The sequence below is a fragment of the Oncorhynchus mykiss genome, chromosome 12 (assembly GCF_013265735.2).
Source record: "Oncorhynchus mykiss isolate Arlee chromosome 12, USDA_OmykA_1.1, whole genome shotgun sequence".
NCBI lineage: Eukaryota > Metazoa > Chordata > Actinopteri > Salmoniformes > Salmonidae > Oncorhynchus > Oncorhynchus mykiss.
The window spans coordinates 4262742-4286548 of NC_048576.1; the positions used below are offsets into that span (position 1 = coordinate 4262742).

The 23807-nt window shown below is 42.7% G+C and overlaps 1 protein-coding gene across 1 annotated transcript in view; it reads right to left on the reverse strand.

Moving 5' to 3' along the window:
* The window catches only part of LOC110536862 (phospholipid phosphatase-related protein type 1), a 169883-nt gene that overhangs the window by 27242 nt on the left and 118834 nt on the right, over positions 1-23807 (reverse strand). Inside the window, exons 6-7 of the mRNA XM_036936736.1 lie at positions 19415-19591; positions 18393-18524 (exon numbers count right to left, since the gene is read on the reverse strand). Coding sequence (XP_036792631.1) covers positions 18393-18524; positions 19415-19591 — 309 coding nt within the window. The remainder of the gene's footprint in view (positions 1-18392; positions 18525-19414; positions 19592-23807) is intronic.

Genomic DNA, 23807 nt, shown 5'->3' on the forward strand with positions numbered 1-23807 from the left:
ATACTAGGGGTGGAAGGGGTCACAAAACTTACGGTTTCGATACATCGACAAACTAAATGCCTGAGAAATATGTCATTTGTATTTTCGATTTTTCCATTTATTATAATTGTAAACATGGGTAGGTTGAATTCCCAGGAGCATACAGAAAACAAGGGGACAATGAAAAACAGCAGTGCCTGCTTTATAACAGGAAATAAAAGAGTAATTTAAAACAGAACTTCGACAGGAGTGCATAGTCCAGCAGCAGATATCAGCATTAAGTCACAGAGCAGTGTCTTAAAATAGGACCACTTGAGACTGGTTACTTGAAAAACTAAAACACAAAAGAAAAACTTTTGATCAGATTTTCAAGTTTTTCTTTAAGAAGATGAGTCTATCCACATGGTCTGCAGCGAGCACAGATGGGCATGCTAGATACAGAGGTCCCTGGCACAGCCAGGTTGCTGTGACAATGTCAGCCGCTGTGGAGAATACCCTCTCGCTAGATACAGAGGTCCCAGGCACAGCCAGGCAGCTGTGGAGAATACCCTCTCGCTAGGGACAGAGGTCCCTGGCACAGCCAGGTAGCTGTGACAATGTCAGCCGCTGTGGAGAATACCCTCTCGCTAGGGACAGAGGTCCCAGACACAGCCAGGCAGCTGTGGAGAATACCCTCTCGCTAGGGACAGAGGTCCCAGACACAGCCAGGTAGCTGTGACAATGTCAGCCGCTGTGGAGAATACCCTCTCGCTAGGGACAGAGGTCCCAGACACAGCCAGGTAGCTGTGACAATGTCAGCCACTGTGGAGAATACCCTCTCGCTAGGGACAGAGGTCCCAGGCACAGCCAGGTAGCTGTGACAATGTCAGCCACTGTGGAGAATACCCTCTCGCTAGGGACAGAGGTCCCACGCACAGCCAGGTAGCTGTGACAATGTCAGCCGCTGTGGAGAATACCCTCTCGCTAGGGACAGAGGTCCCAGGCACAGCCAGGTAGCTGTGGAGAATACCCTCTCGCTAGGGACAGAGGTCCCAGGCACAGCCAGGTAGCTGTGGAGAATACCCTCTCGCTAGGGACAGAGGTCCCAGGCACAGCCAGGTAGCTGTGACAATGTCAGCCGCTGTGGAGAATACCCTCTCGCTAGGGACAGAGGTCCCAGGCACAGCCAGGTAGCTGTGACAATGTCAGCCACTGTGGAGAATACCCTCTCGCTAGATACAGAGGTCCCAGGCACAGCCAGGTAGCTGTGACAATGTCAGCCGCTGTGGAGAATACCCTCTCGCTAGATACAGAGGTCCCTGGCACAGCCAGGTAGCTGTGACAATGTCAGCCACTGTGGAGAATACCCTCTCGCTAGGGACAGAGGTCCCAGACACAGCCAGGTAGCTGTGGAGAATACCCTCTCGCTAGGGACAGAGGTCCCAGGCACAGCCAGGTAGCTGTGACAATGTCAGCCGCTGTGGAGAATACCCTCTCGCTAGGGACAGAGGTCCCAGACACAGCCAGGTAGCTGTGACAATGTCAGCCACTGTGGAGAATACCCTCTCACTAGGGACAGAGGTCCCAGACACAGCCAGGTAGCTGTGACAATGTCAGCCGCTGTGGAGAATACCCTCTCGCTAGGGACAGAGGTCCCAGACACAGCCAGGCAGCTGTGGAGAATACCCTCTCACTAGGGACAGAGGTCCCAGACACAGCCAGGCAGCTGTGGAGAATACCCTCTCACTAGGGACAGAGGTCCCTGGCACAGTTAGGCAGCTGTGGAGAATACCCTCTCACTAGGGACAGAGGTCCCAGACACAGCCAGGCAGCTGTGGAGAATACCCTCTCACTAGGGACAGAGGTCCCTGGCACAGTTAGGTAGCTGTGGAGAATACCCTCTCACTAGGGACAGAGGTCCCTGGCACAGTTAGGTAGCTGTGGAGAATACCCTCTCACTAGGGACAGAGGTCCCTGGCACAGTTAGGTAGCTGTGGAGAATACCCTCTCGCTAGGGACAGAGGTCCCTGGCACAGCCAGGTAGCTGTGACAATGTCAGCCGCTGTGGAGAATACCCTCTCGCTAGGGACAGAGGTCCCAGACACAGCCAGGCAGCTGTGGAGAATACCCTCTCACTAGGGACAGAGGTCCCTGGCACAGTTAGGTAGCTGTGGAGAATGCCCTCTCGCTAGGGACAGAGGTCCCTGGCACAGTTAGGTAGCTGTGGAGAATACCCTCTCGCTAGGGACAGAGGTCCCTGGCACAGTTAGGTAGCACCTTGCTAACATGGCAACATGAGGATATATTAACCCTTTGGTCTTCCACCATGTAAGTGGATCAGCATCCAGGGGAATACAGTCCACTTCCCTGTATGAGGTCACATCCTCCTCTACGACCTTGACCTTTGACTTGGTTCCCTGCTCCTGGGTCGTGAACAACTCTCCCACAAATCTCAGCCATGGCAGACTTATTTTCTGGAGGAGAACCCCTGTCGTCTGCCATCTCTGGAGAGGGGTTGGCTCCTCTGGTATCTGTGGCTTGACCCTGCAGAATTAAATTAGATGAAAATTACTATCTGTGAAGTGGCTTTAAAAATAAAAAATAAAAATACTTGTTGGAAATATATATCAGGCACTACTTTTGAAAATTACAAGTATTACTTTATAATTAATTGTTAAATCACTAATTAATAAAATAATACATGTCGCATTAACAAAAATAAACACGAGACCTGTAATATTGGTCACAATCTCTGCTGTGAGTTCAGATGAGCAGCAGCATCCAGGTGTAGCAGGGACTTGAACCCGGGGGTCCAAAGAGGTGGGCTTGTGTAAGAAGTCTTGGACACCAGGGTCAGCATATCTAGGCTCCAGGTTAACTCTGATTAGCAGTCTTGACATCCCTTACTGCGGTGTTAATCTTCATCGGATGCCGCCATTGATTTCAGGATCATTTGTTTTTCATAGGCAGGACCATGGAAACTGATGGAATGCTCTCAGTGCAGATCAGTGTTGTAACTGTTTTAAGAGGTTCTCACACTTTGATAACTTCCTCTGCTAGTCTTATGTCATTTTCAGACAAAGTCTTCCTCACAGCTTGATCAGTCAGTGTAGAATACACCACAACTTTCTGCTCAAGGGTTCACTCAACCGTGTCATGGCTTGAATTCCATCTAGTAGGGACATCTTGGATTAGTTTGTGGTTTGGCAGCTCCAGCATCTCCTGTTTTGTCTTGGAAACATGCATTTGGGCTTTCATAAAGGAAGGATACCACCTTCCTGATCTTTACTAGGAGGTGAGAAATTGGATTCACTGAAATTGTTTTTTTGAGATGCTAGATTAATAACGTGAGCAAAGCATCCTATCTGTGGCCCCAAATCCAGCTAGTGCAACTGCATTAACAATACTTCTAGCGTTGTCAGCGGTCACAGGAATCGTTACGTTATTCCTCTCCAACTTCCACAGTGCCACTACCTCCCTTAGATCTTCCCCCAGGTTTACACAGGCTTGGCTACTCTCAAGGGGACGTGTCCACAGTGCCACTACCTCCCTTAGATCTTCCCCCAGGTTTGGCAACTCTCAAGGGGACGTGTCCACAGTGCCACTACCCCCCTTAGATCTTCCCCCAGGTTTACACTGGTTTGGCTACTCTCAAGGGGACGTGTCTGAAGGACAGGGAATGAAAGTATCTGTTACAGGTAAGGTAGCTCTAGACGTCCAACTGTCTGTTGTTAGAGCAACAGACCTTGTTTCTGACAACTCGCTCTCAAGTTGTTGTTTAGTTTAGTTTAGTATAAGGAAAGGTATTAGTGTCTGGGTAAAATGTGTACGGGAAGGGAAGCGCGGCTCGACCTTTAAACTCCTGAATCTCAGGTTTCTCTACCACAGAGAAGGAATAGTGAAGCGCGGCTCGACCTTTAAACTCCTGAATCCCAGGTTTCTCTACCACAGAGAAGGAATAGTGAAGCGCGGCTCGGCCTTTAAACTCCTGAATCCCAGGTTTCTCTACCACAGAGAAGGGATAGTGAAGCGCGGCTCGACCTTTAAACTCCTGAATCCCAGGTTTCTCTACCACAGAGAAGGAATAGTGAAGCGCGGCTCGGCCTTTAAACTCCTGAATCCCAGGTTTCTCAACCACAGAGAAGGAATAGTGAAGCGCGGCTCGACCTTTAAACTCCTGAATCCCAGGTTTCTCTACCACAGAGAAGGAATAGTGAAGCGCGGCTCGACCTTTAAACTCCTGAATCCCGGGTTTCTCTAGCACAGAGAAGGGATAGGGAAGCGCGGCTCGACCTTTAAACATGTTCCTGAATCCCGGGTTTCTCTACCACAGAGAAGGAATAGTGAAGCGCGGCTCGGCCTTTAAACTCCTGAATCCCAGGTTTCTCTACCACAGAGAAGGGATAGTGAAGCGCGGCTCGACCTTTAAACTCCTGAATCCCAGGTTTCTCAACCACAGAGAAGGAATAGTGAAGCGCGGCTCGGCCTTTAAACTCCTGAATCCCAGGTTTCTCTACCACAGAGAAGGAATAGTGAAGCGCGGCTCGACCTTTAAACTCCTGAATCCCGGGTTTCTCTACCACAGAGAAGGAATAGTGAAGCGCGGCTCGACCTTTAAACTCCTGAATCCCAGGTTTCTCTACCACAGAGAAGGGATAGGGAAGCGCGGCTCAACCTTTAAACTCCGGAATATCGGGTTTCTCTACCACAGAGAAGGGATAGGGAAGCGCGGCTCGACCTTTAAACTCCTGAATCCCAGGTTTCTCTAACACAGAGAAGGAATAGTGAAGCGCGGCTCGACCTTTAAACTCCTGAATCCCAGGTTTCTCTACCACAGAGAAGGGATAGGGAAGCGCGGCTCGACCACTTTAAACATGTTCCTGAATCCCGGGTTTCTCTACCACAGAGAAGGAATAGTGAAGCGCGGCTCGACCTTTAAACTCCTGAATCCCAGGTTTCTCTACCACAGAGAAGGAATAGTGAAGCGCGGCTCGACCTTTAAACTCCTGAATCCCAGGTTTCTCTACCACAGAGAAGGAATAGTGAAGCGCGGCTCGACCTTTAAACTCCTGAATCCCAGGTTTCTCTACCACAGAGAAGGAATAGTGAAGCGCGGCTCGACCTTTAAACTCCTGAATCCCAGGTTTCTCTACCACAGAGAAGGAATAGTGAAGCGCGGCTCGACCTTTAAACTCCTGAATCCCAGGTTTCTCTACCACAGAGAAGGAATAGTGAAGCGCGGCTCGACCTTTAAACTCCTGAATCCCAGGTTTCTCTACCACAGAGAAGGAATAGTGAAGCGCGGCTCGGCCTTTAAACTCCTGAATCCCAGGTTTCTCTACCACAGAGAAGGAATAGTGAAGCGCGGCTCGACCTTTAAACTCCTGAATCCCGGGTTTCTCTAGCACAGAGAAGGGATAGGGAAGCGCGGCTCAACCTTTAAACTCCGGAATATCGGGTTTCTCTACCACAGAGAAGGGATAGGGAAGCGCGGCTCGACCTTTAAACTCCTGAATCCCAGGTTTCTCTAACACAGAGAAGGAATAGTGAAGCGCGGCTCGACCTTTAAACTCCTGAATCCCAGGTTTCTCTACCACAGAGAAGGGATAGGGAAGCGCGGCTCGACCTTTAAACTCCTGAATCCCAGGTTTCTCTACCACAGAGAAGGGATAGTGAAGCGCGGCTCGACCTTTAAACTCCTGAATCCCAGGTTTCTCTACCACAGAGAAGGGATAGGGAAGCGCGGCTCGACCACTTTAAACATGTTCCTGAATCCCGGGTTTCTCTACCACAGAGAAGGAATAGTGAAGCGCGGCTCGACATAAACATGTTCCTGAATCCCGGGTTTCTCTACCACAGAGAAGGGATAGTGAAGCGCGGCTCGACATAAACATGTTCCTGAATCCCGGGTTTCTCTATCACAGAGAAGGAATAGTGAAGCACGGCTCGACCACTTTAAACTCCTGAATCCCAGGTTTCTCTAACACAGAGAAGGGATAGTGAAGCACGGCTCGACATAAACACGTTCCTGAATCCCGGGTTTCTCTACCACAGAGAAGGGATAGGGAAGCGCGGCTCGACCTTTAAACTCCTGAATCCCGGGTTTCTCTACCACAGAGAAGGGATAGTGAAGCGCGGCTCGACATAAACATGTTCCTGAATCCCGGGTTTCTCTACCACAGAGAAGGAATAGTGAAGCGCGGCTCGACCTTTAAACTCCTGAATCCCAGGTTTCTCTACCACAGAGAAGGGATAGTGAAGCGCGGCTCGACCACATTAAACTCCTGAATCCTGGGTTTCTCTACCACAGAGAAGGGATAGTGAAGCGCGGCTCGACCACATTAAACTCCTGAATCCTGGGTTTCTCTACCACAGAGAAGGGTCTCATATCTGCCGCTATGAATGTTTCTATCTCTGCGTTGATTCTTTTTCCCTACCGGACGGAGTCAGCCACATATTGTTGCCTGAAGGGGAGAAGTGGTTGCCGTTTCATTTTTTCTCCTAGTCCCACCGATGGGCACTTTGGGGGGGATGTTGGCGCAAATGAGTAGCCATGTTACTTGTATTGCTACTCGAATAGTCTATCAGCAATGAACATGTTGTAGATGTTATATCCACCACTCTAATAGTCTATCAGCAATGAACATGTTGTAGATGTTATATCCACCACTCTAATAGGCTATCAGCAATGAACAGAGACTACATGTTGTAGAAGTTTAATCACTCGTTGGCAATCCCCGTTATAGTTTACAGGGAAACCGAAACGTTCCCAGACGGCAGACCTGAATGATACTGGGGCGTCTTCTAGTTCTGGCTCGCAAATGCTTGCCATGTTGTTCCTTAGCATTTAGCTTACTGCTAATTTGTTCTGTTCCTTCATAAGCTAATTGCTGCTACGATGGTCTCTCAGCTCTGTTCCTTCATAAGCCAATTGCTCCTATGACGGTCTCTCAGCTCTGTTCATTCATAAGCTAATTACTGCTATGACGGTCTCTCAGCTCTGTTCCTTCATAAGCTAATTGCTGCTACGACAGTCTCTCAGCTCTGTTCCTTCAAAAGCTAATTGCTGCTACGACAGTCTCTCAGCTCTGTTACTTCATAAGCTAATTGCTGCTACGACGGTCTCTCAGCTCTGTTCTCGATGGAGTGAAATAACTAATGAGCTGCAGACAACTATAAAACAACTTTATTACTACGTGGTTATTTATCCCACATTAATTTATACAGCATTGATTTATACAATAATGTTTTTTTATAATGAAACACACACACAGTTGAAGTTGGAAGTTTACATAAACTTAGGTTGGAGTCATTAAAACTTGTTTTGCAACCAGTCCACAAATGTCTTATTAACAAACTATAGATCTGGCAAGTCGGTTAGGACATCTACTTTGTGCATGACACAAGTCAATTTTCCAACAATTGTTACAGACAGATTATTTCACTTATAATTCACTTTATCACAATTCCAGTGGGTCAGAAGTTTACATACACTAAGTTGACTGTGCCTTTAAACAGCTTGGAAAATTCCAGAAAATTATGTCATGGCTTTAGAAGCTTCTGATAATCTAATTGACATAATTTGAGTCAATTGGAGGTGTACCTGTGGATGTATTTCAAGGCCTACCTTCAAACTCAGTGTCTCTTCACTTGACATCATGGGAAAATCAAAAGAAATCAGCCAAGACAAAATTGAAAAAAATCAGGAAAAAAATGTAGACCTCCACAAGTCTGCTTCATCCTTGGGAGCAATTTCCAAACACCTGAAGGTACCACGTTCATCTGTACAAACAATAGTACGCAAGTATAAACACCATGGGACCACGCAGCCGTCATACCGCTCAGGAGAGATGAACGTACTTAGGTGCGAAAAGTGCAAATCAATCCCAGAACAACAGCAAAGGACCTTGTGAAGATCCTGGAGGAAAAAGTATCTATATCCACATTAAAATGATTCCTACATCGACATAACCTGAAAGGCCGCTCAGCAATGAAGAAGCCACTGCTCCAAAACCGCCATAAAAAGCCAGACTACGGTTTTTCAACTGCATATGTGGACAAAGATTGCTCTTTTTGTGTCCTCTGGTCTGATGAAACAAAAATAGAACTATTTGGCCATAATGACCATCGTTATTTTTTGAGTAAAAAGGGGGATGCTTGCAAGCCGAAGAACACCATCCCAACCGTGAAGCACGGGGGTGGCAGCATCATGTTGTGGGGGTGCTTTGCTGCAGGAGGGACTGGTGTACTTCACAAAATAGATGGCATCACGAGGAAGGACAATTATGTGGATATATTGAAGTAACATCTCAAGACATCAGTCAGGAAGTTGAAGCTTAGTTGCAAATGTGTCTTCCAAATGGACAATGACCCCAAGCATATTTCCAAAGTTGTGGCAAAATGGCTGAAGGACAACAAAGTCAAGGTTTTGGAGTGGCCATCACAAAGCCCTGACCTCAATCCTATAGAAAATGTGTGGGCAGAACTGAAAAATAGTGTGTGCGCAAGGAGGCCTACAAACCTGACTCAGTTACACCAGCTCTGTCAGGAGGAATGGGCCAAATTTCACCCAACTTATTGTGGGGAGCTTGTGGAAGGCTACGAGAAACGTTTGACACAAGTTAAACAATTTAAAGGCAATGCTACCAAATACTAATTGGGTGTATGTAAACTTCTCACCCACTGGGAATATGATGAAAGAAATTAAAGCTGAAATAAATAATTCTCTCCACTATTATTCTGACATTTCACATTCTTAAAATTAATTAGTGATCCTAACTGACCTAAGACAAGATGCTTTTTACTAGGATCAAATGTCAGGAATTGTAAAAAACTGAGTTTAAATGTATGTGGCTAAGGTGTAAACGCCTGACTTCGATTGTATATATATACAGTGCCTTGCGAAAGTATTCGGCCCCCTTGAACTTTGCGACCTTTTGCCACATTTCAGGCTTCAAACATAAAGATATAAAACTGTATTTTTTTGTGAAGAATCAACAACAAGTGGGACACAATCATGAAGTGGAACGACATTTATTGGATATTTCAAACTTTTTTAACAAATCAAAAACTGAAAAATTGGGCATGCAAAATTATTCAGCCCCTTTACTTTCAGTGCAGCAAACTCTCTCCAGAAGTTCAGTGAGGATCTCTGAATGATCCAATGTTGACCTAAATGACTAATGATGATAAGTACAATCCACCTGTGTGTAATCAAGTCTCCGAATAAATGCACCTGCACTGTGATAGTCTCAGAGGTCCGTTAAAAGCGCAGAGAGCATCATGAAGAACAAGGAACACACCAGGCAGGTCCGAGATACTGTTGTGAAGAAGTTTAAAGCCGGATTTGGATACAAAAAGATTTCCCAAGCTTTAAACATCCCAAGGAGCACTGTGCAAGCGATAATATTGAAATGGAAGTAGTATCAGACCACTGCAAATCTCCCAAGACCTGGCCGTCCCTCTAAACTTTCAGCTCATACAAGGAGAAGACTGATCAGAGATGCAGCCAAGAGGCCCATGATCACTCTGGATGAACTGCAGAGATCTACAGCTGAGGTGGGAGACTCTGTCCATAGGACAACAATCAGTCGTATATTGCACAAATCTGGCCTTTATGGAAGAGTGGCAAGAAGAAAGCAATTTCTTAAAGATATTCATAAAAAGTGTCGTTTAAAGTTTGCCACAAGCCACCTGGGAGACACACCAAACATGTGGAAGAAGGTGCTCTGGTCAGATGAAACCAAAATTGAATTTTTTGGCAACAATGCAAAACGTTATGTTTGGCGTAAAAGCAACACAGCTGAACACACCATCCCCACTGTCAAACATGGTGGTGGCAGCATCATGGTTTGGGCCTGCTTTTCTTCAGCAGGGACAGGGAAGATGGATAAAATTGATGGGAAGATGGATGGAGCCAAATACAGGACCATTCTGGAAGAAAACCTGATGGAGTCTGCAAAAGACCTGAGACTGGGATGGAGATTTGTCTTCCAACAAGACAATGATCCAAAACATAAAGCAAAATCTACAATGGAATGGTTCAAAAATAAACATATCCAGGTGTTAGAATGGCCAAGTCAAAGTCCAGACCTGAATCCAATCGAGAATCAGTGGAAAGAACTGAAAACTGCTGTTCACAAATGCTCTCCATCCAACATCACTGAGCTCGAGCTGTTTTGCAAGGAGGAATGGGAAAAAATGTCTGTCTCTCGATGTGCAAAACTGATAGAGACATACCCCAAGCGACTTACAGCTGTAATCGCAGCAAAAGGTGGCGCTACAAAGTATTAACTTAAGGGGGCTGACTAATTTTGCACACCCAATTTTTCAGTTTTTGATTTGTTAAAAAAGTTTGAAATATCCAATAAATGTCGTTCCACTTCATGATTGTGTCCCACTTGTTGTTGATTCTTCACAAAAAAATACAGTTTTATATCTTTATGTTTGAAGCCTGAAATGTGGCAAAAGGTCGCAAAGTTCAAGGGGGCCGAATACTTTCGCAAGGCACTGTATATATATATATATATATATATATAAATATATATATAAACAGTACATGTAAATATGTATGTAAAATATATGTAAATATGTATGTAATATATATGTAAATATGTATGTATGTATATATATATATATATATATATATATATATATATATATATATATATATAGGAAGTTATATATATATATATACACATACATACATATTTAAATATATTTTCCTAGCTATAATATATGATTAATGTATTGTTCGTGTTTGAAGTGTGTACCGAACCGTGCACCGTGGACCCTCTACCGAAAGGTTCCATACGAATACATGTACCGTTTCACCCCTAATCAATACACATTAAGACTGGAAGTAGAAAACACACACACAAACACACACACACACACACACCTCACACACAAACACACACAAACACACACACATACACACACACAAACACCTCACACACAAACACCTCACACACAAACACACACAAACACACCTCACACAAACACACACACACACACACACACACACAAACACACACACACAAACACACAAACACCTCACACACACACACACACACACACACACACACACACACACACAAACACACACACACACACACACAAACACACAAACACACACACACACACACAAACACACCTCACACACAAACACACCTCACACACACAAACACCTCACACACAAACACCTCACACACAAACACCTGACACACAAAAACACACCTCACACACACACAAACACCTCACACACACAAACACACCTCACACACAAACACACCTCAGACACAAACACACCTCACACACAAACACACCTCACACACAAACACACCTCACACACACACACACCTAACCAGAATCAAAAGATCAGAATCAACTTCATTCTCCAAGTACATTCACACATACCATGGATTAGTATGTTGCAGGACAGAATGGCACAGTATAGTATAGTATGGTACAGTATAGTATGGTATAGTGTAATATGGTGCAGTATAGTATAGTATGGAACAGTATAGTATACTATGGCGCAGTATAGTATAGTATGGTGCAGTATAGTATACTGTGGTACAGTATAGTAAAGTATGGTACAGTAAAGTATGGTACAGTGTAATATGGTGCAGTATAGTACGCCATAGCATGGTACAGTACAGTATAGTATGGCACAGTATAGTATAGCATGGTACAGTATAGTATACTATGGTACAGTACAGTACATTATGGTACAGTATACTACGGTGCAGTATAGTATAGTATGGCAAAGTACAGTACAGCATGGTACAGTACAGTATATTATGGTACAGTATACTATGGTGCAGTATAGTATAGTATAGTACAGTATAGTAAAGTATGGTACGGTGTGATATGGTGCAGTATAGAACGCCATAGCATGGTATAGTACAGTATACTATGGTACAGTACAGTATAGTATGGTACAGTATAGTAAAGTATGGTACAGTATACTATGGTACAGTATAGTATAGTATGGTACAGTAGAGTATAGTATGGTACAATATAGTAAAGTATGGTACAGTATACCATGGTGCAGTAGAGGACGCCATAGCATGGAACAGAAAATAATGATAAAGTATAGTATTATCCAGTATTGCATGTTGCAGTACAGTATGATAGAGTATAGTTCAGTTTGGTATGATACAGTATAGTTCAGTATGGTATGATACAGTATAGTATGATACAGTATAGTTCAGTATATTATGATACAGTATAGTTCAGTATAGTATGATACAGTATAGTTCAGTATAGTATGATACAGTATAGTTCAGTATAGTATGATACAGTATAGTTCAGTATGGTATGATACAGTATAGTTCAGTATAGTATGATACAGTATAGTTCAGTATGGTATGGTACAGTATAGTGCAGTATAGTATGATACAGTATAGTTCAGTATAGTATGATACAGTATAGTTCAGTATAGTATGATACAGTATAGTTCAGTATGGTATGGTACAGTATAGTGCAGTATAGTATGATACAGTATAGTTCAGTATAGTATGATGCAGTATAGTTCAGTATAGTATGATACAGTATAGTAGGATACAGTATAGTATGATACAGTATAGTTCAGTATAGTATGAAACAGTATAGTTCAGTATAGTATGATACAGTATAGTTCAGTATAGTATGAAACAGTATAGTTCAGTATAGTATGATACAGTATAGTTCAGTATAGTATGAAACAGTATAGCATGATACAGTATAGTTCAGAATAGTATGATACAGTATAGATCAGTATAGTATGATACAGTATAGTTCAGTATAGTATGATACAGTATAGTTCAGTATAGTATGATACAGTATAGTTCAGTATGGTATGATACAGTATAGTAGGATACAGTATAGTATGATACAGTATAGTATGATACAGTATAGTGCAGTATGGTATGATACAGTATAGTATGATACAGTATAGTATGATACAGTATAGTTCAGTATAGTATGATACAGTATAGTATGATACAGTATAGTTCAGTATGGTATGATACAGTATAGTATGATACAGTATAGTATGATACAGTATAGTTCAGTATGGTATGATACAGTATAGTATGATACAGTATAGTTCAGTATGGTATGATACAGTATAGTATGATACAGTATAGTATGATACAGTATAGTTCAGTATGGTATGATACAGTATAGTAGGATACAGTATAGTATGATACAGTATAGTTCCGAATAGTATGATACAGTATAGTTCAGTATAGTATGAAACAGTATAGCATGATACAGTATAGTTCAGAATAGTATGATACAGTATAGATCAGTATAGTATGATACAGTATAGTTCAGTATAGTATGATACAGTATAGTTCAGTATAGTATGATACAGTATAGTTCAGTATGGTATGATACAGTATAGTAGGATACAGTATAGTATGATACAGTATAGTATGATACAGTATAGTGCAGTATGGTATGATACAGTATAGTATGATACAGTATAGTATGATACAGTATAGTTCAGTATAGTATGATACAGTATAGTATGATACAGTATAGTTCAGTATGGTATGATACAGTATAGTATGATACAGTATAGTATGATACAGTATAGTTCAGTATGGTATGATACAGTATAGTATGATACAGTATAGGTCAGTATGGTATGATACAGTATAGTATGATACAGTATAGTATGGTACAGTATAGTTCAGTATGGTATGATGCAGCATAGTTCAGTATAGTATGATACAGTATAGTTCAGTATAGTATGATACAGTATAGTACGATACAGTATAGTTCAGTATTGTATGATACAGTATAGTTCAGTATAGTATGATACAGTATAGTTCAGTATGGCATGATACAGTACAGTATGATACAGTATAGTTCAGTATAGTATGATACAGTATACTTCAGTATAGTATGATACATTGTACTTCAGTATGGTATGATACAGTATACTTCAGTATAGTATGATACAGTATAGTTCAGTATGGTATGATACAGTATAGTTCAGTATGGTATGATACAGTATAGTTCAGTATAGTATGATACAGTATAGTTCAGTATGGTATGATACATTATAGTGCAGTATAGTATGATACAGTATACTTCAGTATGGTATGATACAGTATTCTTCAGTATAGTATGATACAGTATAGTTCAGTATAGTATGATAAAGTACAGTTCAGTATAGTATGATACATTATAGTTCAGTATAGTATGATACAGTATAGTTCAGTATAGTATGATACAGTATAGTGCAGTATAGTAAGATACAGTATAGTTCAGTATAGTATGATACAGTATAGTTCAGTATAGTATGATACCGTATAGGTCAGTAAAGTATGATACAGTATAGCTCAGTATAGTATGATACAGTATAGTTCAGTATAGTATGAAACAGTATAGTTCAGTATAGTATGATACAGTATAGTTCAGTATGGTATGATACAGTATAGTATGATACAGTATAGTTCAGTATAGTATGATACAGTATAGTTCAGTATAGTATGATACGGTATAGTTCAGTATAGTATGATACAGTATAGTCTAGTATAGTATGATACAGTATAGTTCAGTATGGTATGATACAGTATAGTGCAATATAGTAAGATACAGTATAGTTCAGTATAGTATGAAACAGTATAGTTCAGTATAGTACTATACAGTATAGTTCAGTATAGTACTATACAGTATAGTTCAGTATAGTATGAAACCGTATAGTTCAGTATAGTATAATACAGTTTAGTTCAGTATGGTATGATACAGTATAGTATGACACAGTATAGTTCAGTATAGTATGATCCAGTATAGTTCAGTATAGTATGAAACAGTATAGTTCAGTATAGTATGATACAGTATAGTTCAGTATGGTATGATACAGTATAGTATGCTACAGTATAGTTCAGTATAGTACGATCCAGTATAGTTCAGTATAGTATGAAACAGTATAGTTCAGTATAGTATGATACAGTATAGTTCAGTATGGTATGATACAGTATAGTATGCTACAGTATAGTTCAGTATAGTATGATACAGTATAGCTCAGTATAGTATGATACAGTATAGTCTAGTATAGTATGATACAGTATAGTTCAGTATGGTATGATACAGTATAGTATGACACAGTATAGTTCAGTATAGTATGATACAGTATAGTTCAGGATAGTATGATACAGTATAGTTCAGTATAGTATGATACAGTATAGTTCAGTATAGTATGATACAGTATAGTTCAGTATAGTATGATACAGTATAGTTCAGTATAGTTTGATACAGTATAGTTCAGTATAGTTTGATACAGTATAGTTCAGTTCAGTAGGGTATGATACTGTATAGTATGGTACAGAATAGTATTGAACAGTAGTGTTAAGTGGTTACCTGTGCAGTAATACTGACCAGTAGTGTTAAGTGCAGTAATACTGAACAGTAGTGTTAAGTGCAGTAATACTGAACAGTAGTGTTAAGTGCAGTAATACTGAACAGTAGTGTTAAGTGCAGTAATACTGAACAGTAGTGTTAAGTGCAGTAATACTGAACAGTAGTGTTAAGTGCAGTAATACTGAACAGTAGTGTTAAGTGCAGTAATACTGAACAGTAGTGTTAAGTGCAGTAATACTGAACAGTAGTGTTAAGTGCAGTAGTATTGAACAGTAGTGTTAAGTGCAGTAGTATTGAACAGTAGTGTTAAGTGGTTACCTGTGCAGTAATATTCAACAGTAGTGTTAAGTGCAGTAGTATTGAACAGTAGTGTTAAGTGGTACCTGTGCAGTAATATTGAACAGTAGTGTTAAGTGGTTACCTGTGCAGTAGTATTGAACAGTAGTGTTAAGTGCAGTAATATTGAACAGTAGTGTTAAGTTTACCTGTGCAGTAGTATTGAACAGTAGTGTTAAGTGCAGTAATATTGAACAGTAGTGTTAAGTTTACCTGTGCAGTAGTATTGAACAGTAGTGTTAAGTGGTTACCTGTGCAGTAGTATTGAACAGTAGTGTTAAGTGCAGTAATATTGAACAGTAGTGTTAAGTTTACCTGTGCAGTAGTATTGAACAGTAGTGTTAAGTGGTTACCTGTGCAGTAGTATTGAACAGTAGTGTTAAGTGCAGTAGTATTGAACAGTATTGTTAAGGGGTTACCTGTGCAGTAATATTGAACAGTAGTGTTAAGTGGTTACCTGTGCAGTAGTATTGAACAGTAGTGTTAAGTGCAGTAGTATTGAACAGTAGTGTTAAGTGATTACCTGTGCAGTAGTATTGAACAGTAGTGTTAAGTGCAGTAGTATTGAACAGTAGTGTTAAGTGATTACCTGTGCAGTAATATTGAACAGTAGTGTTAAGTGCAGTAATATTGAACAGTAGTGTTAAATGCAGTAGTATTGAACAGTAGTGTTAAGTGCAGTAGTATTGAACAGTAGTGTTAAGTGGTTACCTGTGCAGTAGTATTGAACAGTAGTGTTAAGTGCAGTAGTATTGAACAGTAGTGTTAAGTGATTACCTGTGCAGTAATATTGAACAGTAGTGTTAAGTGCAGTAATATTGAACAGTAGTGTTAAATGCAGTAGTATTGAACAGTAGTGTTAAGTGCAGTAGTATTGAACAGTAGTGTTAAGTGGTTACCTGTGCAGTAGTATTGAACAGTAGTGTTAAGTGCTGTAGTATGGAACAGTAGTGTTAAGTGGGTTTACCTGTGCAGTAATATTGAACAGTAGTGTTAAGTGCAGTAGTATTGAACAGTAGTGTTAAGTGGTTACCTGTGCAGTAGTATTGAACAGTAGTGTTAAGTGGTTACCTGTGCAGTAGTATTGAACAGTAGTGTTAAGTGGTACCTGTGCAGTAATATTGAACAGTAGTGTTAAGTGCAGTAATATTGAACAGTAGTGTTAAATGCAGTAGTATTGAACAGTAGTGTTAAGTGCAGTAGTATTGAACAGTAGTGTTAAGTGGGTTTACCTGTGCAGTAATATTGAACAGTAGTGTTAAGTGCAGTAGTATTGAACAGTAGTGTTAAGTGGTTACCTGTGCAGTAGTATTGAACAGTAGTGTTAAGTGGGTAATTACCTGTGCAGTAGTATTGAACAGTAGTGTTAAGTGGGTAAATAGTGTTAAGTGCTGTAGTATGGAACAGTAGTGTTAAGTGGGTAATTACCTGTGCAGTAATATTGAACAGTAGTTTTAAGTGGGTAAATAGTGTTAAGTGCAGTAATATTGAATAGTTGAATAGTTTTAAGTGGGTAAATTACCTGTGCAGTAGTATTGCACAGTAGTGTTAAGTGCAGTAATATTGAACAGTAGTTTTAAGTGGGTAAATAGTGTTAAGTGCAGTAATATTGAATAGTTGAATAGTTTTAAGTGGGTAAATTACCTGTGCAGTAGTATTGCACAGTAGTGTTAAGTGCAGTAATATTGAATAGTAGTTTTAATTAAGTGGGTAAATTACCTGTGCAGTAGTATTGAACAGTAGTGTTAAGTGCAGTAGTATTGAACAGTAGTGTTAAGTGGATACCTGTGCAGTAATATTGAACAGTAGTTTTAAGTGGGTAAATAGTGTTAAGTGCAGTAATATTGAATAGTTGAATAGTTTTAAGTGGGTAAATTACCTGTGCAGTAGTATTGCACAGTAGTGTTAAGTGCAGTAATATTGAATAGTAGTTTTAAGTGGGTAAATAGTGTTAAGTGCAGTAATATTGAATAGTTGAATAGTTTTAAGTGGGTAAATTACCTGTGCAGTAGTATTGAACAGTAGTGTTAAGTGCAGTAATATTGAATAGTAGTTTTAAGTGGGTAAATAGTGTTAAGTGCAGTAATATTGAATAGTTGAATAGTTTTAAGTGGGTAAATTACCTGTGCAGTAGTATTGCACAGTAGTGTTAAGTGCAGTAGTATTGAACAGTAGTGTTAACTGTGCAGTAGTATTGAACAGTAGTGTTAAGTGCAGTAATATTCAACAGTAGTGTTAAGTGCTGTAGTATGGAACAGTAGTGTTAAGTGGTACCTGTGCAGTAATATTGAACAGTAGTGCTAAGTGGTTACCTGTGCAGTAGTATTGAACAGTAGTGTTAAGTGGTACCAGTGCAGTAATATTGAACAGTAGTGCTAAGTGGTTACCTGTGCAGTAGTATTGAACAGTAGTGCTAAGTGGTTACCTGTGCAGTAATATTGAACAGTAGTGTTAAGTGGTACCAGTGCAGTAATATTGAACAGTAGTGCTAAGTGGTACGTGTGCAGTAATATTGAACAGTAGTGTTAAGTGGTACCAGTGCAGTAATATTGAACAGTAGTGTTAAGTGGTACCTGTGCAGTAATATTGAACAGTAGTGTTAAGTGGTACCTGTGCAGTAATATTGAACAGTAGTGTTAAGTGCAGTAATATTGAACAGTAGTGCTAAGTGGTACGTGTGCAGTAGTATTGAACAGTAGTGTTAAGTGCAGTAGTATTGAACAGAAGTGTTAAGTTACCTGTGCGCTGAGTGTCTCCAGGGGGCTCTGGACGCGGGGGAAGGTCATTAGAGGGAGACCACGGTAATCTTCAGTCTTCTGCTTGGTGGCAGTCGAGTGGGCTCCTTTAAAGTTGTTCACCACACAGATACCCTAAAACAAAAGGAGACATACCAGAGAGTGGACAAAACATTTAGAACACCTACACTTTCCATGACATACACTTATTGATGTCACTTGTTAAATCCTCTTAAATCAATCAGTGTAGATCAATGGGAGAACACTGGATAAATAAGGATTGTTAAACCTTGAGACAATGGAGACATGGATTGTGTATGTGTGCCAATAAGGAGGGTAAACAGGCAAGACAAAAGATTTAAGTGACTTTGAATGGGGCATGGTAGTTGGTCCCAGGAGCACCGGTTTGTGTCAAGGACTGCAACACTGCTGGGATTTTCAAACTCAACAGTTTCCTGTGGGTATCAAGAATGGTCCACCACCCCAAAGGACATCCAGCCAACTTGACACAACTGTGGGAAGCATTGGAGTCAACATGGGCCAGCATCTTCGTGGAATGCTTTAGATACCGTGTAGAGTCCATTCCCTGACAAACTGAGGCTGTTCAGAGGGCAAAAGGGGGGTGCAACTCAATATTAAGAAGGTGTTCCTAATGTCAGGTACACTCAGTGTATATTTGTCATTGTGTTTAAGGTTATTGTCCTGCCGAAAGGTGAATTTGTCTCCCAGTGTCTGGTAGTCCTCACCAGGAAGAGATAAATAAACATTAGTCCTCACCAGGAAGAGATAAAGAAACGTTAGTCCTCACCAGGAAGAGATAAATAAACATTAGTCCTCACCAGGAAGAGGTAAATAAACATTAGTCCTCAGCAGGAAGAGATAAAGAAACGTTAGTCCTCACCAGGAAGAGATAAATACACATTAGTCCTCACCAGGAAGAGATAAATACACATTAGTCCTCACCAGGAAGAGATAAAGAAACATTAGTCCTCACCAGGAAGAGATAAATAAACATTAGTCCTCACCAGGAAGAGAGCGATAGAGCTGCCCAGGACGAACCCAGCGATGACATCAGAACAGTGGTTCCGGTACTCCGAGACCCGGTTGAGCCCGGTGAGGAACGCTGTACACAGGGTACCCAGGCACAGCACCGGTTTGGCCAGGCGACTACTCTTAGTCTTTATGGTGCTAGTGATGTACATCTGGAACAACAAGACACCAGAACATGGTGAGACAAAACCACAGAGATTCAAAAATAATCCATCTCTATGAACGGAGCAGCCTGCCTCTGTAAAACAGACGGCTACTCTAGATCTGAAAAACAGAGCTCGATAGGAGACAACACTATGACTGAATGACCAGCTTCTGTAACACAGTAGGAATACATAACCCTTTGACACAAACTGTCAGTTTGTGTTTAGTGATCACCATCATCGTCATCATCACCACCATTCTCATCATCATCAGTCACATCATCACCAACATTATCATCATCATCACCATCACAATCATCAACATCATTCTCATCACCATCATCCTCACCATCACCACCATCATCATTGTCGTCACCATCAATCTCATCATCATTACTCTCATCACCATCATCATCAATCTCATCATCATCACCACCATTACTCTCATCATCACCAACATCATTATTCTCATTATCATCATTACTCTAATCATCATCATCACCATCATCGCCATTGTTAATGACTAATGACGAGAGCACATTTTAGTTGAATAATGAGTTATTTTATAATTGCATAATCTACTTATTAGTAGTAATAATCAGGTTATTATTAGTAAAAACATGTTATGAGTTTAGTGGTTTAGGTTGTACATTACAGTTTTATATATTTACTGCGTTATATCATCATATCCTCTTTGTATGAATGGATTGTTTTTACATATTCTTGGAGATTGAAAACAGTGTTTTCTCCTTGTGTATGAGAAGAGTCATTATGTAGTGGACTGCAGTAGACTGTAGGAATGTTTACTCCCCTAACTCAAGGCCTCTCCTGACTGATAGGAGGACCTGTGAGAGGCATGGAGGAGTATGAAGGTGGAGGACTCAAGCTGGGACACGATAACACCATCTGCCCAGTAAAAGAGGTGTTCATCCTAGAAAAATAAAGGGGGGGGGGGGGCGCGTGTCTCGGGGGGGGGTATAAGGGGGGTGGCTGTCTTGGCAGCTGTATTGTTGTCTTGGCAACTGCAACACCTACTGTGTTGAATAAATCTAGCTTCAGTTTTCTCAGAGTTCATCTGGATTATAGTGCCAGACCATAGAACCTAACCATTTGTGTTGTCGGCAGGATTCACCATGATATTCAGTCAAACTAAATTAGTGGAACAGGAACCTGCACACAGAATGAGGTATGAAAGTTCCTACACCCGTTTCCACTCTTTCTGACATCTTGGGGGAGAGGAGGTTCATAGGCTGAATATAAATTATGGGAAACCTAGAGAGCCTGTATTTATTCAGTAGGCCAACTTTAACCCCTATATTGGTTAGACTGGGCACTGCCGGGACGGCCTGCTTAAGAGGGTAAGCGCCCATATATGCCTAGGAGGTTTAACCATCCCCTAGGACTAGGGGTTGAAGTCCCCTAGGAGGGTTTAACCATACCCTAGGACTAGGGGTTGAAGTCCCCTAGGAGGGTTTAACCATACCCTAGGTCTAGGGGTTGAAGTCCCCTAGGAGGGTTTAACCATCCCCTAGGACGAGGGGTTGAAGTCCCCTAGGAGGGTTTAACCATCACCTAGGACGAGGGGTTGACGTCCCCTAGGAGGGTTTAACCATCCCCTAGGACGAGGGGTTGAAGTCCCCTAGGAGGGTTTAACCATCCCCTAGGACGAGGGGTTGAAGTCCCCTAGGATGGTTTAACAATCCCCTAGGACGAGGGGTTGAAGTCCCCTAGGAGGGTTTAACCATCCTCTAGGACGAGGGGTTGAAGTCCCCTAGGAGGGTTTAACCATCCCCTAGGACGAGGGGTTGAAGTCCCCTAGGAGGGTTTAACCATCCTCTAGGACGAGGGGTTGAAGTCCCCTAGGAGGGTTTAACCATCCCCTAGGACGAGGGGTTGAAGTCCCCTAGGAGGGTTTAACCATCCTCTAGGACGAGGGGTTGAAGTCCCCTAGGAGGGTTTAACCATCCTCTAGGACGAGGGGTTGAAGTCCCCTAGGAGGGTTTAACAATCCCCTAGGACGAGGGGTTGAAGTATCCTAGGAGGGTTTAACCATACCCTAGGACTAGGGGTTGAAGTCCCCTAGGAGGGTTTAACCATACCCTAGGTCTAGGGGTTGAAGTCCCCTAGGAGGGTTTAACCATCCTCTAGGACGAGGGGTTGAAGTCCCCTAGGATGGTTTAACCATCCCCTAGGACGAGGGGTTGAAGTCCCCTAGGAGGGTTTAACCATCCCCTAGGACGAGGGGTTGAAGTCCCCTAGGAGGGTTTAACCATCCTCTAGGACGAGGGGTTGAAGTCCCCTAGGAGGGTTTAACCATCCCCTAGGACGAGGGGTTGAAGTCCCCTAGGAGGGTTTAACCATCCTCTAGGACGAGGGGTTGAAGTCCCCTAGGAGGGTTTAACCATCCCCTAGGACGAGGGGTTGAAGTCCCCTAGGAGGGTTTAACCATCCCCTAGGACGAGGGGTTGAAGTCCCCTAGGAGGGTTTAACCATCCCCTAGGACGAGGGGTTGAAGTCCCCTAGGAGGGTTTAACCATCCTCTAGGACGAGGGGTTGAAGTCCCCTAGGAGGGTTTAACCATCCCCTAGGACGAGGGGTTGAAGTCCCCTAGGAGGGTTTAACCATCCTCTAGGACGAGGGGTTGAAGTCCCCTAGGAGGGTTTAACCATCCCCTAGGACGAGGGGTTGAAGTCCCCTAGGAGGGTTTAACCATCCCCTAGGACGAGGGGTTGAAGTCCCCTAGGAGGGTTTAACCATCCCCTAGGACGAGGGGTTGAAGTCCCCTAGGAGGGTTTAACCATCCCCTAGGACGAGGGGTTGAAGTCCCCTAGGAGGGTTTAACCATCCTCTAGGACGAGGGGTTGAAGTCCCCTAGGAGGGTTTAACCATCCCCTAGGATGAGGGGTTGAAGTCCCCTAGGAGGGTTTAACCATCCCCTAGGACGAGGGGTTGACGTCCTTCTTGACGTCCTTCGTTCTTCTTGACCTGGGAACAGTGGTATTTGAGTCGGGAGGGTTGGAATCTTACAACTTCCTGTGATCCACATCAACCTTCCGCAGAGTCTCCCTTGGTAAATTTGTGTACTCTAGTGTCGTCATTCACCGAAATCATTAGGTAGCTTGACACATTTATTAAGCACCTTGGAAAAACAGTTAATAAAGGGCAAGTATTACGGGGCCTCCCGGGTGGCGCAGTGGTCTAAGGCACTGCATCGCAGTACAGTGGTCTAAGGCACTGCATCACAGTACAGTGGTCTAAGGCACTGCATCGCAGTACAGTGGTCTAAGGCACTGCAACGCAGCACAGTGGTCTAAGGCACTGCATCGCAGTACAGTGGTCTAAGGCACTGCATCGCAGTACAGTGGTCTAAGGCACTGCATCGCAGTACAGTGGTCTAAGGCACTGCATCGCAGTACAGTGGTCTAAGGCACTGCATCGCAGTACAGTGGTCTAAGGCACTGCATCGCAGTACAGTGGTCTAAGGCACTGCATCGCAGTACAGTGGTATAAGGCACTGCATCGCAGTACAGTGGTATAAGGCACTGCATCACAGTACAGTGGTCTAAGGCACTGCATCGCAGTACAGTGGTCTAAGGCACTGCATCGCAGTACAGTGGTCTAAGGCACTGTATCGCAGTACAGTGGTCTAAGGCACTGCATCGCAGTACAGTGGTCTAAGGCACTGCATCGCAGTACAGTGGTCTAAGGCACTGCGTCGCAGTACAGTGGTCTAAGGCACTGCATCACAGTACAGTGGTCTAAGGCACTGCATCGCAGTACAGTGGTCTAAGGCACTGCATCGCAGTACAGTGGTCTAAGGCACTGCATCGCAGTACAGTGGTCTAAGGCACTGCATCGCAGTGCTAGCTGTGCCACTAGAAGACTGTCTGTTCGAGCCCAGGCTCTGTCGCAGCTGGCCGCGACCGGGAGGTCCGTGGGGCGACGCACAATTGGCCTAGCGTCGTCCGGGTTAGGGAGGGCTTGGTCGGTAGGGATATCCTTGTCTTATCGCGTAGTAGCAACTCTTGTGGTGGGCCGGGCGCAGGGCGCGCTAACCAGGTCGCAAGGTGCACGGTGTTTCCTCTGACACATTGGTGCGGCTGCCTTCCGGGTTGGATGAGCGCTGGTCTGGGTCCCACACAGTGTTGGTCTGGGTCCCACACAGTGTTGGTCTGGGTCCCACACAGTGTTGGTCTGGGTCCCACACAGTGTTGGTCTGGGTCCC